The 19,480-nt window shown below is 39.1% G+C and overlaps 2 protein-coding genes across 7 annotated transcripts in view; one reads left to right on the top strand and one right to left on the bottom strand.

Annotated features, from left to right (window-relative positions):
- The window catches only part of SCAP (SREBF chaperone), an 89,672-nt gene that overhangs the window by 63,255 nt on the left and 6,937 nt on the right, over positions 1 to 19,480 (bottom strand). For 5 of the 6 annotated variants that reach the window (XM_027096948.1, XM_027096947.1, XM_027096945.1 and 2 more), the window contains exon 1: positions 160 to 212. The exons of the other annotated variant lie outside the window; for it this stretch is intronic. The gene's annotated coding sequence lies outside the window, so the exon portion shown is untranslated. Of the gene's footprint in view, positions 1 to 159; positions 213 to 19,480 lie in introns of those variants that run through there. 6 annotated transcript variants of the gene reach the window in all.
- LOC113615012 (40S ribosomal protein S11-like) lies at positions 559 to 1,121 on the top strand. The gene has a single exon (XM_027096950.1). It carries the CDS (start codon positions 585 to 587, stop codon positions 1,059 to 1,061), a length of 477 nt encoding a protein of 158 aa, XP_026952751.1. The 5' UTR covers positions 559 to 584; the 3' UTR covers positions 1,062 to 1,121.

The following is a 19,480-nucleotide window of genomic DNA, read 5'->3' on the forward strand; positions in this document are numbered from 1 at the left end:
GAGAATCAGACTTTGGAGGCTAGCGGGATTTGATTGCAGGACTTCAACAGGACTGGGGGAAACAGTGACTCCACTCTTGGAGGGCACAAACAAAGTGGTGTGTGCATCGGGTCCCAGGGGAAGGAGCAATGACCCCCTAGGAGACTGAACCAGACCTACCTGCTAGTGTTGGAGGGTCTCCTGCAGAGGCAGGGGGTGGCTCTGTCTCACCATGAGGACAAGGACACTGCCAGCAGAAGTTCTGGGAAGTACTCCTTGGTGTGAGCTCTCACAGAGTCCACCATTAGCTCCACCAAAGAGCCTGGGTAGGCTCCAGTGTTGGGCCGCCTCAGGCCAAACAACCAACAGGGAGGGAACACAGCCCCACCCATTAGCAGACAAGTGGATTAAAGTTTTAGTGAGCTCTGCCAACCAGAGCAACAGCTAGCTCTACCCACCACCAGTCCCTCCCATCAGGAGACTTGCTCAAGGCTCTTAGATAGCTTCATCCACCAGAAGGCAGACAGCAGAAGCAAGAAGAACTACAATCCTGCAGACTGTGTAACAAAAAAACATATTCAGCCTTTTTTCAGGCGGCCGGGAAGATGGCGGACATTCAGACGGAGCGTGCGTACCAAAAGCAGCCGACCATCTTTCAAAATAAGAAGAGGGTTCTGCTTGGAGAAACTGGCAAGGAGAAGCTCCCGCGATACTACAAGAACATTGGTTTGGGCTTCAAGACACCGAAGGAGGCCATCGAGGGCACCTACATTGACAAGAAATGCCCTTTTACTGGTAATGTCTCCATCCGAGGGCGAATCCTGTCTGGTGTGGTGACCAAAATGAAGATGCAGAGGACCATTGTCATCCGCCGAGACTACCTGCACTACATCCGGAAGTACAACCGCTTCGAGAAGCGCCACAAGAACATGTCTGTGCACCTTTCCCCCTGCTTCAGGGACGTCCAGATTGGTGACATTGTCACAGTGGGCGAGTGCCGGCCCCTGAGCAAGACGGTGTGCTTCAACGTGCTCAAGGTCATCAAGGCTGCTGGCACCAAAAAACAGTTCCAGAAGTTCTGAGACCAGACCCCTGCCCACTGCCCCAAACAAAATAAAAAGTTATTTTCCCAAAAAAAAAAACATATTCACAGAACAACAGACAAGATGAAAAGGCAGAGGGCTAGATACCAAATGAAGGAACAAGATAAAACCCCAGAAACACAACTAAATGAAGTGGAGATAGGCAACCTTCCAGAAAAAGAATTCAGAAAAATGATAGTGAAGATGGTCCAGGACTTCAGAAAAAGAATGAAGACAAAGATCGAGAAGATGCAAGAGATGTATAACAAAGACCTAGAAGAATTAAAGAACAAACAGAGATGGACAATACAATAACTGAAATGAAAAATACACTAAAAGGAATCAAGAGCAGAATAACTGAGGCAGAAGAACGGATAAGTGACCTGGAAGACAGAATGGTGGAATTCACTGCTGCAGAACAGAATAAAGAAAAAAGAATGAAAAGAAATGAAGACAACCTAAGAGACCTCTGGGACAACATTAAATGCAACAACATTCGAATTATAGGGGTCCCAGAAGGAGAAGAGAGACAGAAAGGACCCAAGAAAACATTTGAAGAGATTATAGTCAAAAACTTCCCTAATATGGGAAAGAAAATAGTCACCCAAGTCCAGAAAGCACAGAGTCCCACACAGGATAAACCCCAGGAGAAACATGCCGAGACATATAGCAATCAAATTGGCAAAAACTAAAGACAAAAAAAATTATTGAAAGCAACAAGGGAAAAACAACAAATAACATACAAGGGAACTCCCATAATGTTAACAGCTGATTTCTCAGCAGAAACTCTACAAGCCAGAAGGGAGTGGCATGATATATTTAAAGTGATGAAAGGGAATAAATTACAACCAAGATTACTCTACCTGACAAGGATCTCATTCAGATTCAACAGAGAAATCAAAAGTTTTCCAGACAAGCAAAAGCTAAGAGAATTCAGCACCACCAAACCAGCTCTACAACAAATGCTAAAGGAACTTCTCTAAGTGGGAAACACAAGAGAAGAAAAGGACCTACAAAAACAATTAAGAAAATGGTAACAGGAACATACATATCAATAATTACCTTAAATGTGAATGGATTAAATGCTCCAACCAAAAGACACAGGCTCGCTGAATGGATACAAAAACAAGACCCATATATATGCTGTCTACGAGACACCCACTTCAGACCTGGGGACACATACAGACTGAAAGTGAGGGGATGGAAAAAGATATTCCATGCAAATGGAAATCAAAAGGAAGCTGGAGTAGCAATACTCATATCAGATAAAATAGACTTTCAAATAAAGAATGTTACAAGAGACAAGGAAGGACACTACATAATGATCTAGGGATCAATCCAAGAAGAAAATATAACAATTGTAAATATATATGCACCCAACATAGGAGCACCTCAATACATAAGGCAAATGCTAAGAGCTATAAAAGAGGAAATCGACAGTAACACAATAATGGTGGGGGACTTTTAACACCTCACTTACACCAATGGACAGATCATCCAAACAGAAAATTAATAAGGAAACACAAGCTTTAAATTACACAATAGACCAGATAGGTTTAATTGATATTTATAGGACGTTGCATCCAAAAACAACAGATTACACTTTCTTCTCCAGTGCACACGGAACATTCTCCAGGATAGATCACATCTTGGGTTGCATATCAAGCCTCAGCAAAATTAAGAAAATTGAAATCATATCAAGCATCTTTTCTGACAAAGGTATAAGATTAGAAGTCAATTACAGGGAAAAAAACGTAAAAAAACACAAACACATCGAGGCTAAACAATACGTTAGTAACTAACCAAGAGATCACTGAGGAAATCAAAAAGGAAATCAAAAAATACCTAGAGGCAAATGACAAAGAAAACACGACGATCTAAAACTGATGGGATGCAGCAAAAGCAGTTCAAAGAGGGAAATTTACAGCAATACAATCCTACCTCAAAAACCAGAAAAATCTCCAACAATCTAACCTTACAACTGAAGGAACTTGAGAAAGAAGAACAAACAAAACCCAAAGTTAGTAGAAGGAAAGAAATCATAAAGATCAGAGCAGAAATAAATGAAACAGAAACAAAGACAACAATAGCAAAGATCAATAAAACTAAAAGCTGGTTGTTTGAGAAGATAAACAAAATTGATAAACCTTTAGCCAGACTCATCAAGAAAAAGAGGGAGAGGACTCAAATCAATAAAATTAGAACTGAAAAAGGAGAAGTTACAACAGACACCACAGAAATTCAAAGCATCCTAAGAGACGACTACAAGCAACTCTATGCCAATAAAATGGACAACCTGGAAGAAATGGACAAATTCTTAGAAAGGCATAACCTTCCAAGACTGAACCAGGAAGAAATAGAAAATATGAACAGAACAATCACAAGTAATGAAATGGAAACTGTGATTAAAAATCTTCCAACAAACAAAAGTCCAAGACCAGATGGCTTCACAGGTGAATTCTATCAAACACTTAGAGAAGAGCTAACACCCATCCTTCTCAAACTCTTCCAAAAATTGCAGAGGAAGGAACACTCCCAAACTCATTTTACGAGGCCACCATCACCCTGATACCAAAACCAGAGAAAAATTCTGCAAAAAAAGAAAACTACAGACCAATATCACTGATGAATATAGATGCAAAAATCCTCAACAAAATACTAGCAAACAGAATCCAACAACACATTAAAAGGATCATACACCATGATCAAGTGGGATTTATCCCAGGGATGCAAGGATTCTTAAATATACGTAAATCAATGTGATATACCATATTAACAAATTGAAGGAGAAAAACCATATGATCATCTTAATAGATGCAGAGAAAGCTTTTGACAAAATTCAACACCCATTTATGATAAAAACTCTCCAGAAAGTGGGCACAGAGGGAACCTACGTCAACATAATAAAGGCCATATACGACAAAGCCACAGCAAACATCATTCTCAATGGTGAAAAACTGAAAGCATTTCCTCTAACATCAGGAACAAGACAAGGATGTCACCCTCGCCACTATTATTCAACATAGTTTTGGAAGTCCTAGCCACAGCTATCAGAGAAGAAATATAAGGAATACAAATTGGAAAAGAAAAAGTAAAACTGTCACTCTTTGCAGATGACATGATACTGCATGACACATGAGAATCCTAAAGATGCCACCAGAAAACTACTAGAACTTATCAATGGATTCTGTAAAGTTGCAGGATACAAAATTAATGCACAGAAATCTCTTTCATTCTTATACACTAATGATGAAAAACCTGAAAGAGAAATTAAGGAAACACTCCCATTTACCACTGCAACAAAAAGAATAAAATACCTAGAAATAAACCTACCTAGGGAGACAAAAGATCTGTATGCAGAAAACTATAAGACACTGATGAAAGAAATTAAAGATGATACAAACAGATGGAGAGATATACCATGTTCTTGGACTGGAAGAATCAATATTGTGAAAATGACTATAGTACCCAAAGCAATCTACAGATTCAATGCAATCCCTATCAAATTACCAGTGACATTTTTTACAGAACTAGAACAAAAAAATCTTAAAATTTGTAGGGAGACACAAAAGACCCCAAATAGCCAAAGCAGTCTTGAGGGAAAAAAACAGAGCTGGAGGAATCAGACTCCCTGACTTCACACTATACTACAAAGCTACAGTAATCAACACAATATGGTACTGGGACAAAAACAGAAATACAGATCAATGGAAAAGGACAGAAAGCGCAGACATAAACCCACACACCTATGGTCAACTAATCTATGACAAAGGAGGCAAGGATACACAATGGAGAAAAGACAGTCTCTTCAAAAAGTGGTGCTGGAAAAACTGGAGAGTTACATGTAAAAGAATGAAATTAGACAACTCTGTAACATCATACACAAAAATAAACTCAAAATGGATTAGAGACTTAAATATAAGACTGGACACTATAAAACTCTTATTAGAGGAAAACATAGGAAGAACACTCTTTGACATAAATCACAGCAAGATCTTTTTTGATCCACGTCCTAGAGTAATGGAAATAAAAACAAAAATAAACAAATGGGACCTAACGAAACAAAAGCTTTTGCACAGCAAAAGAAACTACAACAAGACAAAAAGACAACCCTCAGAATGGGAGAAAATATTTGTAAACGAATCAACGGACAAAGGATTAATCTCCAAAATATATTAACAGCTCATGCAGCTCAGTATTAAAAAAACAAACAACCCAATCCAAAATTGGGCAGAAGACCTAACAGACATTTCTCCAAAGAAGACATACAGATGGCCAAGAAGCACATGAAAAGCTGCTCAACATCACTAATTATTAGAGAAATGCAAATCAAAAACTACGATGAGATATCATCTCACACCAGTCAGAATGGGCATCATCAGAAAATCTACAAACAACAAATGCTGGAGAGGGTGTGGAGAAAAGGGAACCCTCTTACATTGTTGGTAGGAATGTAAATTGATACAGTCACTACAGAGAACAGTATGGAGGTTCCTTAAAAAGCTAAAAACATAATTACCATATGACTCAGCAATTCCACTGCTGGGCATATACCCAGACAGAACCATAATTCAAAAAGACACATGCACCCCAATGTTCATTGCAGCACTATTTACAATAGCCAGGACATGGAAGCAACCTAAATGTCCATCAACAGACGAATGGATAAAGAAGATGTGGTACATATATACAATGGAATATTACTCGGCCATAAAAAGGAACGAAATTGGGTCATTTGTAGAGACGTGGATGAATCTAGATACTGTCATACAGAGTGAAGTAAGTCAGAAAGAGAAAAACAAATATCATATATTAATGCACATATGTGGAACCTAGAGAAATGGTACAGATGAACCAGTTTGCTGGGCAGAAATTGAGACACAGATGTAGAGAACAAACGTATGGACTCCAAAGGGGGAAAGGGGCGGGGGTGGTGGTGGTGTGATGAATTGGGAGATTGGATTGACATATATACACTAATATGTATAAAATGGATAACTAATAAGAAACTGCTGTATAAAAAAATTAATAAAATAAAATTCAACAACAAAAAAATCTATAGTAACAAAACAGTGTGGTACTGGCATAAAAACAGACACACAGACCAATGGAACATGACAGTGAACCCAGATATAAACCCACACATGTAGGGTCAACTAAACTTTGACAAGGAACCAAGAATATGCAATGGAAAATGGACAATCTCTTCAATAAATGGCATTAGGAAAACAGGATATCCACACACGAAAGAATAAAACTGGATCCATATATTGCACCACTCACAAAAGTTAACTTAAAATGGATTAAAGACTTAAGTGTAAAATCTAAAACCATAAAAATCCTAGAAGAAAACATAGAGAATAAGTTCCTTGACACTGGTCTTGGCAATGCTATTTGGATATGACACCAAAAGCACAGGCATAAAAAGCACACACACACACACACACACAAAGTACTACATTGAATTGAAAGGCTCTGCACAGCAAAGGAAACAATCAACAAAATGAAAAGACAATGTATGGAAAGGGAGAAAATATTTGCAAACCATATATCTGATAAGGGGTTAATATCCAAACATATACCACTCAATAGCAAAACAACACAAAACAAACAAAACAAATAACTTAATTAAAAACTGGGCAAAGGACCAGAATAGACATTTTCCCAAAGAAGACATACAAGTGGTCAACAGGTACATGAAAAGATGCTCAATATCATTAGTGATCAGGGAAATGCAAATCAAAACTACAATAAGATATCATCACACACCTGTTAGGATGGCTTCTATAAAAAGAACATATGTTGGCAAGGATGTGTAGAAAATGGAATCCTTGTACACTGTTGGTGGGAATGTAAATTGGTACAGCCATTATGGAAAACAGTACGGAGGTTCCCCCCAAATTTAAAAACCAAACTACCATCTCTTCAATAAGTGGTGCTGGGAAAACTGGACAGCTACATGTAAACAAATGAAATTAGAACATTTCCTAACACCATACACAAAAATAAACTCAAAATGAATTAAAGACCTAAATGTAAGGTCAGATACTATAAAACCCTTAGAGGAAAACATAGGCAGAACACTCTGACATAAATCGCAGCAAGATCTTCGATCCACCTCCTAGAGTAATGAAAATAAAAACAAAAATAAACAAATGGGACCTAATGAAACTCAAAAGCTTTTGCACAGCACAGGAAACCATAAACAAAATGAAAAGACAACCCTCAGAATATGAGAAAATATTTGCAAATGAAGCAACTGACAAGGGATTAAGCTCTAAAGTATACAAACAGCTCATGCAGCTCAATGCCACAACAAACAATCTAATCAAAAAATGGGCAGAAGATCTAAATAGACATTTCTCCAAAGAAGACATACAGATGGCCAAAAAGCACACAAAAAGATGCTCAACATCACCAATTATCAGAGAAATGCAAATAAGAACCACAGTGAGGTATCACCTCACACCGGTCAGAATGGCCATCTTCAAAAAATCTACAAACAATAAATGCTAGAGAGGGTGTGGAGAAAAGGGAACCCTCCTACACTGTGGGTGGGAATGTAAATTGGTACAGCCACTATGGAGAAGAGTATGGAGGTTCCTTGAAAAACTAAAAGTAGAGCTACCATATGATCCAGCAATCCCACTCCTGGGCATATATCCAAAGAAACCCATCATTTGAAAAGATACATGTACCCCAATATTCACTGAAGCACTATTTACAATAGCCAAGACATGGAAGCAACAGAGGAATGGATAAAGAAGATGTGGTGCATATATACACTGGAATATTACTCAGCCGTAAAAAAGAATGAAATAATGCAATCTGCAGGAACATGGATGCACCTAGAAATTGTCATACTGAATGAAGTAAGTGAGGCAGAGAAAGACAAATATCATATGATATCGTTTATATGTAGAACCTAAAAAAAGGGTACAAATGGGGCTTCCCTGGTGGCGCAGTGGTTGGGAGTCCGCCTGCTGATGCAGGGGACGAGGGTTCGTGCTCCGGTCCGGGAGGATCCCACATGCCGCAGAGCAGCTGGGCCCGTGAGCCATGGCCACTGAGCCTGCGCTCTGCAACGGGAGGGGCCACAATGGTGGGAGGCCCGCGTACAGAGGGAAAAAAAAGTACAAAATGAACTTATCAACAAAACAGAAATAGAGTTACAGATGTAGAAAACAAATTTATGGTTACTGGGGGTAAGGGTGGGGGGATAAATTGGGAGATTGGGACTGACATATACACACCTCTATACATAAAACAGATCATTAATATGGATCTACTGTATAGCACAGGGACCTTTACTCAATACTCTGTGATGGCCTATATGGGAAAAGAATCTAAAAAGAGTGGATATATATATGTGTATAACTGTGCAGTACACCTGAAACTAACACAACATTGTAAATCAACTATACTCCAATAAAAATTTTAAAAATAAAAAAAAAACTACCATATAATCCAGCAACTCCACTTCTGGGTATACATCCAAAGAAAGTGAAATCACTTCTTGAAGAGATATCTGCATGCCTATGTTCACTGCAGCATTATTCACAATAGCCAAGATATGTAAACAACCTAACTGTCCATTAACAGATAAATGGATAAGGAAGATGTGGGGGGGGGGTGTGTATTGGAATATTATTCAGCCGTGAGAAAGAAGGAAATCCTGCCATTTGCAGCAACATGGAAGAACCTACAGAACATGACAGTAAGCGAAATTAGCCAGAAAGACAAATACTGCATGATCTCCCTTCTATGTGGAATCTTAAAAAGAAAAAAAAAGTGTCAAACTCATAGAGTAGAATGGCGGTTACCAGGGCCTCGGAGAGATGGAGATATGCTGGTCAAAGGGTAGAAGCTTTCATTTATAAGATGAATAAGCTCTGAGGAACCTAACACAGAGCAGAGTGACTATAGTTAACAATACTGTTTGTACTTGAAATTTGCTGAGAGAATAGACTACAAGTATTCTCACTACCAAAATAGAAAAGGTAACTTAGGTGATGGATATATTAATTAACCTGACTGTGGTAATTATTTCACAAAATATACAGATGTCAAATCACTATGTTGTATACTTTAAATATACACAATTTTGTCAATTATACTTCAGTAAAACTGAAAAAATTAAATAAGAATAGACAAATGCTTGGCAAATATTTATATACATATTTATATTTTAAAATATACAGTAAAATACAGACATCAACTATATATTTACCACCTTCTCCACCTAAAGCTAAAACCAAGCCCAATAGGAACACATTAGAAGAACTCCCACTAAAGTCAGAAACCAAACACAGCTATCTATGCACTCCACCACCACTATTTACTACTGTTGTGGAGGTACTACCTATCACAATTAGGCAACAGAAAGAAAACGCAGGTATACAACTGGGGGAAAAAAGATTAAAGTATCATTATTTGCAGATAATATTATTATATACCTGAAAAATCCAAGCTAATCAACTGAAAACCTTTTATAGTTGATAAAAGAATCAGGTAACGTGATGAAAATTAATATAGAGAAATCAGTGTCTTCACATACATCATCAAGTAGGTAGAAGATAAAATGCTTCAGCAGTAAAAACAAAAAAAGAACTGAGAATAAACTTGACAAGAAATGTCAAGAAATCCCTCAAAAGTAAAAGAAGACTCAAAGAGAAAGGCATGCAATCTTCTTAGTGGGGAAGACTCATCATCAAAATGTCACTCTTCCTACACTAACCTAAAAATGTAAATAACTTAGTCCCAATAAAAACAAACAGGACTTTTAACTAGCAAAGTTTCTTTAAAGTTCATATAGAAAAACAAAAATAGCCAGGAAAGTTCTGAAAAAGAAAGATAATAAATGAGAATTAACTTTACCAAATATCGAAACACGCTATAATACTTGGGTAATTAAAACAATGTGATTAACAACACACTAAAACATGGATTAATGTATACAACAGAAAGTCCAGAAACAGACCCAAACGTACATGATATGTGGCAAAGTATATCATATGTAGTAAATGAAAGGGGATATTTAAACAAGTAGGAAAAAGATGAATTGTTCAATAAAAGGTACTGCAACAAATGGGTGGCCAATTGGGAAAAAATTAAGTTGGACCCACACTTCACACCAAAATAAATTCCAAATGGATAAAAGACTAAAAGCTAAAAAATGAAATAGAAAAAGTACTTTAAGAAACCACAGGATAGGGACTTCCCTGGTGGCACAGTGATTAAGAATCCGCCTGTCAATGCAGGGGACACAGGTTAAAGCCCTGGTCTGGGAAGATCTCACATGCCGCAGAGCAACTAAGCCCGTGTGCCGCAACTACTGAGGCTGCTCTCTAGAGCCCATGAGCCACAACTACTGAAGCCTGAGCGCCTAGAGCCCGTGCTCTGCAACAAGAGAAGCCACCACAGTGAGAAGCCCGCGCACCGCAACAAAGAGTAGCCCCTGCTCTCGCAACTAGAGAACACCTACGTGCAGCAACAAAGACCCAACACAGCCAAAAATAAATAGATAAAGTAAAAAAAAAAAAAAAGAAACCACAGGATAATTTTTCATAGTCTTCTACTAGGGAAAATCTTTCTAGGTATGACAGAGAACCCAGAAGCCTTAAAAAGTCAATAAATACAACCCAATTAAAAACTAATTTTTTTCCATGACAAAACCATCCTAAGTAAAAAAATAAATAACCATCTACAAAAATACAACTGTAATTCATACCACTGACAAAGTACAAAGTTCCTTCATATATAAATAATTTTTACAAAATTAATTTTAAAAAAACCAAAGCCCAGTAGAAAAACAAGCCAAGGATACAAACAGCTTTTTCACAGAAAATAGAAATGGTCCTTCAACCTTAAACTAAAACTACCCCTGAGTGTTCATTCTATTACTCTTTTAACTTTTCTACAGGTCGAACTAAGAAGTTTAGGTGGGAAAAGAATCTAGAGAGAAACCATTTTTTCACCTATCAAATTGGCAAAAACCAAACTATGAGGTACCACAGTGTTGGTGAGGGTATGGATAAACAGGCACTGCCACACACGGCTGGGAGCATACGTAGACAAAACCTCTATGGAGGTTTATCTGGTAAGAGCGATCAAAATCACAAAAGTACATACTCACCAACCCAGCCTTCCTGCCTTAGGTAAGTGAATGGATAGGTGCACTTGGCCATGCATGGATTGATGCATATAGAACATTAGTCAGTGGTGTCTGTGTTAGCAAAGTTTAAAACACCTTACATGTCCATCAATAAAGCTCAGGCTAAATAAATTAAGGTACATCCTGACAATGGAATATTATCCAGTTGTAAAAGACAATGAAAAAGTTCTTATGTATTGATAATGAACTATCACAGAGGAAAAAGCAAGGGATATAGTGTGCTACTTTCATGTAAAAGAAAAGAGCTCTCAGGACTTCCCTGGTGGCACAGTGGTTAAGAATCTGCCTGCCAATGCAGGGGACATGGGTTCGATTCCTGGTCTGGGAAAATCCCACATACTGCAGAGCAACTAAGCCCGTGAGCCACAACTACTGAAGCTTGTGCGCCTAGAGCCCATGCACTGCAACGAAGAGTAGTCCCCACTTGCCTCAACTAGAGAAAGCCCGTGCGCAGCAATGAAGACCCAACGCAGCCAAAAATAATAAATTTTTAAAAAGAAAGAAAAGAGCTCTCTGTGTATTTGTCTGTATTATGCACAGAAGAGCCCTGAACTGACACTCGAGAACTTGTAACACTGGCTGCCTCTGGGGAAAGGATCTGGTGGCCAGGGGCAAGGTGCAAGGGAAATGTTCCCGTGTATACCCTGTCGTACCCTTTAAATTTTGTGCTATGTGAATGTAGTACTGCACTGAAAAGCTAAAATTAAAAAATAATGAAAGCCTCCCTGTAGGAGCAGCAGCCTTCTACTCTAAGCTTCTGTAACTGTATTTCCACACTGCCCTGTGTCCATTCTGACTTTCTCAGCCTCCCCTGATTGAGCGTGGTCCCTCTTGGGAGGTCACAGCTGAATCACCTTTGTTTCCCTAGAGCAGCCAGCACCTCATTTGGTGCCGAAAAGAAAGTCACTGTAGGTCTGTTCACTGTGCTAAACTAGTCCACTGGTGCAAACAATTCACCTTTGGGGGAAAGTTGCTTTGCAAAGTGGACCAATGATCAGGACAGGAAATTCTGCTTCTCTAAGCATCAAAATTACCCAAATAAGCTGGAAGAATTTTCAGCAGACTAAATTAACAGTCCTGAAAAAAGAAAGGAGTTTGAGTTAATGACTGAAAGCTGATTTCAGAGAATTTGAAGTCTGAAAACACATATATTCAAGAGGATGACTACTGTCACATTTAGAATAATTGTGATGGCACAGCAATACCCATATTGATGGAAGACTAAATTACATTGTTTGTGATGGCCGTCACAAATAACCATGTACAAGATGCCAACCCTCTTCACAATTCAGCATCAACAAACATTAAAGATTTTCGTCCACAACGCCAGCTACCTACATTTTCATTCCCTCTTGACCTGGTCAGCAATGACTAACAAAGGGATTGAACTGACCACTGATAAGAACATGGGCAAAGAATCTGTTTTAAAGCTAGAAACAACCCAGGAGCTCAATGGGGCAGCCTTGTCATTCCACAAGATAGGACCTTTGGCTCAGAGGTAGGATGCCCTCAGCCTTGGTCCCAGCTGGCAGGAGCATGGCCAGGACCAGCCTCCTGCTCTCAGCCACACATGGGCACATCCAAGCCACACAGAATGGTGGCCTCTTGCCTGGTTTCCTGACAGAAGTGTGGTCTGCTGGAAAGCAGCACGGTTCTTGATAGTTTACCCAAAAGTGAAGTTGTGACGAGTCTCTATTTTATTACTAACTCAAGAGCTTTTAATATAAATGCCACATGGAAGATGGTTCCATTCCAAACACAAAATATGCAAAAGACCTATTTGTGAGGGGGAGAGTGCCAAAGAGAGCCAAGAGATGAGGGTCACCTGGGGCCCTTCTCCTTGTAACAGTTTTTCAACAAACGGTGCTGCGAAAACTGGATAGTCACATGCAAAAAAAGTTAAACTGGACCCTTACCTTACATCATATACAAAAATTAACTCAAAATGAATCAAAGACCTAAACAAAGCTAAAACTATAAAACTCGTAAAAGAAAACATAGGGCTTCCCTGGTGGCGCAGTGGTTAAGAATCCGCCTGCCAATACAGGGGACACGGGTTCGAGCCCTGGTCCGGGAATATACCACATGCCATGGAGCAAATAAGCCCATGTGCCATTAACTACTGAGCCTGCGCTCTAGAGCCAACGAGCCACAACTACTGAGCCTGCATGCAACAACTACTGAAGCCCACGTGCCTAGAGCCTGTGCTCCGCAACAAGAGAAGCCACCGCAACGAGAAGCACGCGCACCGCAACGAAGAGTAGCCCCCGCTCATCGCAACTAGAGAAAGCCGTGCACAGCAATGAAGAACCAAAGTAGCCAAAAATAAATAAAATAAATTTATTTTAAAAAATTAAAAAAAAAGAAAACAGGGTTAAAAGCTTCATGATACTCCACTTTGAAAGGATTTCTTAGATATGACACTAAAAGCACAGGCAACAAAAGAAAAAATAGACAAATGAGAGTTCATAAAAACTAATCATTTTTGTACATCAAAGGAAACTATCAACAGAGTGAAAAGACAACCCACATAATGGGAGAAAATATTTGCAAATCATATATCTAAGAAGGAATTAATATCCAGAATATAGGAAGAACTCCTACAACTTGGCAAACAAACAAACAAAACAACCTGATTCAAAAACGGGTAAAGGGGACTTGAGGACATGGGGCGAGGGAAGGGTAAGCTGGGAAGAAGTGAGAGTGTGGCATGGACATACATACACTACCAAACGTAAAATAGATAGCTAGTGGGAAGCAGCTGCATAGCACAGGGAGATCAGCTCGGTGCTTTGTGACCACCTAGAGGGGTGGGATAGGGAGGATGGGAGGGAGATGCAAGAGGGAAGGGATATGGGAACATATGTATATGTATAGCTGATTCACTTTGTTATAAAGTAGAAACTAACACAACAATGTAAAGCAATTATACTCCAATAAAGATGTTAAAAAAAATGGGCAAAGGACTTGAATAGGCATTTCTCTAAAGAAGATACACAAATGGCCAAAAAGCACATAAAAAGATGCTTGACATCACTAATCATTATGAAAATACAAATCAAAACCACAATGAGATACCATTTCACACCCACTAGGATGGCTCTTATTAAAAAAAACAAAAACAAAAAAATAACAAGTGTTGGAAAAGAAAAAAAGGGACTTCCCTGGCAGTCTAGTGGGTAAGACTCCACGCTTCCAATGCAGGGTACGCGGGTATGATCTCACATGCTGCGTGGTGCAGGCAAAAGAAAAAAAAAAAAAAGTGTTGGTAAGGATGTGAAGAAATTGGAACTTTTGTGTACTGCTGGTAGGAATGAAAAATGGTACAGCTCCTGTGGAAGACAGTTTGGCAGTTCTCCAAAAAGTTAAACATAAAATTACCATATGATCCAGCAATTCCTCTCCTGGGTATATATCCAAAGAACTGAAAGTAGGGACTCAAACAGATATCTGTACAGATATCTTTACAGATATTGATAAACAGCATTATTCACAACAGGCAAAAGGCAGAAATTGCTCGAATATTCATTGACAGATGAAGAGATAAACAAAATGTGGATGTACGTACAACAGAATATTATTTGCCCTGAAAAAGGAATGAAATTCTATAACAAGGATGAATACTGAAAACATGTAAAGTGAAATAAGCCAGACACAAAAAAACAAATATAGTATGATCCCACTTATATGTAGAACCTAGAATGGGCAAATTCATAGAGGCAGAAAGTAGAATGGTGATTGCCAAGGCCTGGCAGGGAGGGGAGAATGGGAAGTTGTTTAATGGGTACAGAGTCTCTGTTTGGAATGATGAAAATGTTCTGGAAATGGAAAGTGGTGACGGCTGCACAACACTGTGAATATATTTGATGACACTGAACGCTACACTTACGAATGGTTAAAATGGAGACTTCCCTGGCAGTCCAGTGGTTAAGACTCTGCACCTCCAATGTGCAGGTTAAGACATTAAATTTTATGTTATGTATATTTTGCCTCAATAAAAAAATCACCAAATAATTAAAAAATACAATAATGAGAAGAGTGGATGATATAGATGAAACGAGTGCCCTCAAGTTAATGAGTAAATGACAGACATAACTAAGTGATACATACACAATGGAATACTGCTCTCTGCTTTTGTGTATATTTCAATTTTATGATAATAAACATTAATAAATAGAGAAGTCCTTTGTAACGTGCAAGGCCTTTTCAGAATTTATCCCTTTACAAAATTTAGCAACAATGAATACACAAGGCTCAAAGATGTAAACTTAAGACTTAAAAGTATAAAAACTCTTAGAATAGAACATAAGGCAAAAGCTTTACGAAATTGGATTTGGCAATTCCTTGGTGTACAACCAAAGGCAACGGCAACAAAAGAAAAAATAAACAAACTGGACTTCATAAAAATTTTTAAACTGTGTGCATCAAAAGATACTATCGAGGACTTCCCTGGTGGTCCAGTGGGTAAGACTCTGCGCTCCCAATGCAGGGGGCCCAGGTTTGATCCTTAGTCGGGGAACTAGATCCCGAATGCATGCCGCCACTAGGAGTACGCATGCCGCAACTAAGAAGTCCACATGTGGCAATGAACATCCCACATGTTGCAGCTAAGACCCAGTGCAGCCAAAATAAATACATATTTTTTAAAAGTAAATACACAAATATTTTTTTTAAAAAAAGATACTCTCAACAGGGAATTCCCTGGTGGTCCAGTGGTTAGGGCTCCACACTCTCAGTTCTGAGGGCCCAGGTTCCATCCCTGGTTGGGGAACTAAGATACCATAAGCCATGCAGCATGGCAAAAAAAAAAAAAAAACACTACCAAAAGAGTAAAAAGGCAACCCACAGAATGGGAGAAAATATTTACAAATCATACAGCTGGTAAGGGATTAATATATAGAATATACAGAAAAGTCCTAAAACTCAACAACAAAAAAACAAACAATCTGATTAAAAATAGGCAAAGGACTTGAATAGACATTTCCCCAAAGATATACAGATGGCTAATAAACACATGAAAAGATGCTCAACATCACTAATCACTAGGGAAATGCAAATCGAAATTACAATGACTCAGTAGCAACCACTGAAAATACCTCAGAAATATTAATAGAATAGAGCTTGCTCTGCACCCAGGACAGTGCTAGTGCTAGAGCTGCTGGTATAAAAAAGCCACTGAACTATATCTAACCGGACTCCTGCCCATCTATAAACATTCAAGAAGGCAGGATTTAGCAATCTAAAGTGAGCAGGGGGCCAGTAATTTGAAACAATGTACAATCAATACTAGGTTATGTGGTTCAGAACATAAACTCATAACTTCTTTCTTTAGGTGAATTAAAGCAGATCCTTAAATACACACTGCTGCTACCTTAAATAAATTTATTAGAAATCTCTTCTGTAGTTTCTTTCATCCATTTTATAAACCGTACAAGCACAAATATAAGGCAGTATTTACCATTTAAATTATGAAAAGAATTTAAAAAGGTTTAAGGCCAGGGCTTCCCTGGTGGCGCAGTGGTTGAGAGTCCGCCTGCCGATGCAGGGGACAAGGGTTTGTGCCCCGGTCCGGGAGGAGCCCACGCGTACGGAGCCTGTGCTCCGCAGCAGGAGAGGCCGCAGCGGTGAGAGGCCCGCGTACCGCAAAAAAAAAAAAAAAAAAAGGTTTTAAGGCCAAATTGAGTATATGAACTTCAGTAATATTAATAAAATGGTCAACTCTGTAATTATGATATTTAATTGTTAAATTGCATATGCTATAAATTTTATTATTTTTTAAAAATATATTTATTTATTTTTGGCTGCCTCACATCTTAGTTGCAGCGTGTGGGCTTAGTTGCCCTGCGGCATGTGGGATCTTATTTCCCTGACCAGGGATCGAACCCACATCACTGGAAGGCGGATTCTTAACCACTGGACCACCAGGGAAGTCCCTATAAATTTTAAAATACACATGTAAAATGAGATTTAGAAATGCTGCTCTTTTCTAGGCTCATATTTTTCTAGAGTACACTTTCACTCCTGCCTTAGTTATTGAAGATATCTTTCTGAATCAATGTATGATGCTGTGAATGGACACTTTATCTCAAGTCATAACTACTCATTTGTATAACATTAAGAAAGTTATTGTTTTTTATGTTTTGTTTTGTTTTGTTTTGCGGTACGCGGGCCTCTCACTGTTGTGGCCTCTCCCATTGCGGAGCACAGACTCCGGACGCGCAGACTCAGCGGCCATGGCTCACGGGCCCAGCCGCTCTGCGGCATGCGGGATCTTCCCAGACCGGGGCACGCACGAACCCGTGTCCCCTGCATCGGCAGGCGGACTCTCAACCACTGCGCCACCAGGGAAGCCCAAGAAAGTTATTCTTAATTGGAATACTAATCAGAGGATAAAATTTTAATGTTCTGGAGACTTTATTTTCACATATTATTTGTTAAATGCTGGACTATATGATGAAAATGTTTTCAAGAAATCATTTTAAGTATACAGATCAGTGTTTCTTACAGGTAAAATGCTAAAATAAGCTTCCTATAATAGGTACAGGTGTTATTTTTGAGTTTTGTACAATATTACAAATTAACAACACAAAAAATGTTTAATTTATTCAACAAATACATTCACACAAATTTGGTAGGACTTTAGAAAGACTATTTGAGAAAAGATCTGGTTCACTTACACTACATATACAGTATTATCCTTTCATAGCATTAGGTGCCTGGTACTTTAAATCTGTGACGAACCATGACAAATTTTTAAAGAGGAAGTATTATTGTAAAATGAAGAATTATGTATTTCTTAACTTTTTTTTTTTTTTTTGCGGTACGTGGGCCTCTCACTGTTGTGGCCTCTCCCATTGCGGAGCACAGGCTCCGGACGCGCAGGCTCAGCGCCCATGGCTCATGGGCCCAGCCACTCTGCGGCATGTGGGATCTTCCCGGACCGGGGCACGAACCCGTGTCCCCTGCATTGGCAGGCGGACTCTCAACCACTGTGCCACCAGGGAAGCCCTAAAATGAAGAATTATGTATTTCTAAATGCTGTATTGCTGTAAATTTAACTGAAAAAGCTTTGCTTATTTACTGTTTTGAGGAAATATCCTCTCTTCAGTTAAACATTTTCATAATAGAATGATGTAAACTGCAGTGATAAACAGTATTATTAAAATAAAATGTTTATATATAAAAAAACAACAAAAAAGAAGAAAGTTATTCTCAGCGAATACTTGAGATCTGTACTATGTAACCACTTTCTGTGTTGATTTTAAGTGATCTTTAAAAAACTTCTTAGCAAAAAAACAAAAAAACTACAAGGAGAGGGCTTCCCTGGTGATGCAGTGGTTGAGAGTCCGTCTGCCGATGCAGGGGACACGGGTTCGTGCTCCGGTCCAGGAAGATCCCACATGCTGCGGAGCGGCTGGGCCCGTGAGCCATGGCTGCTGAGCCTGCGCGTCCGAAGCCTGTGCTCCGCAACGGGAGAGGCCACAACAGTGAGAGGCCCACGTACCACCAAAAACAAAACAAAACAAAACAGAAAATGGGACTTCCCTGGTGGTACAGTGGTTAAGAATCTGCCTGCCAATGCAGAGGACACAGCTTCGATCCCTGGTCCAGGAAGATCCCATATGCCGCGGAATAACTAAGCCCGTGCACCACAACTACTGAGCCTGCGTTCTAGAGCCCGCAAGCCACAACTACTGAGCCCACATGCCACAACTACTGAAGCCCATGTGCCCTAGAGCCCGTGCTGTGCAACAAGAAGCCACCACAATGAGAAGCACATGCACCGCAACGAAGAATAGCTCCTGCTCACCACAACTAGAGAAATCCCGCATAAAGGAATGAACACCCAATGGAGCCAAAAATAAAATAAATAAAATAAATTTAAAATAATAATAATAAAGCTTAAAAAAAGACAGAAAACAAGTGTTAAGCAAGGATGTGGAGAAACTGGAACCCTTGTACATTGCTGGTAAGAATATAAAATGGTACAGCCTCCATGGAAAACAGTATGGTGGTTCCAAAAAAATTAATCATAGAATTACCATCCAGCAATTCCACTTCCATACTGGCCCGAGAGAACTGAAAACAAGGACTTGAACAAATATGTGTACACCCATGTTTATAGCAGCATCATTCACAACAGCCAGAAGGTGGAAACAATTCAAATGTCTGTCAACGGATAAATGGATAAACAAAACGTGGTATATACACGGAATATTATTCAACCTTAAAAAAGAAAGAAATT

Source organism: Aethalodelphis obliquidens, unplaced genomic scaffold, assembly GCF_003676395.1.
Source record: "Aethalodelphis obliquidens isolate GAN/ISIS:26980383/991018 unplaced genomic scaffold, ASM367639v1 scaffold111, whole genome shotgun sequence".
NCBI lineage: Eukaryota > Metazoa > Chordata > Mammalia > Artiodactyla > Delphinidae > Aethalodelphis > Aethalodelphis obliquidens.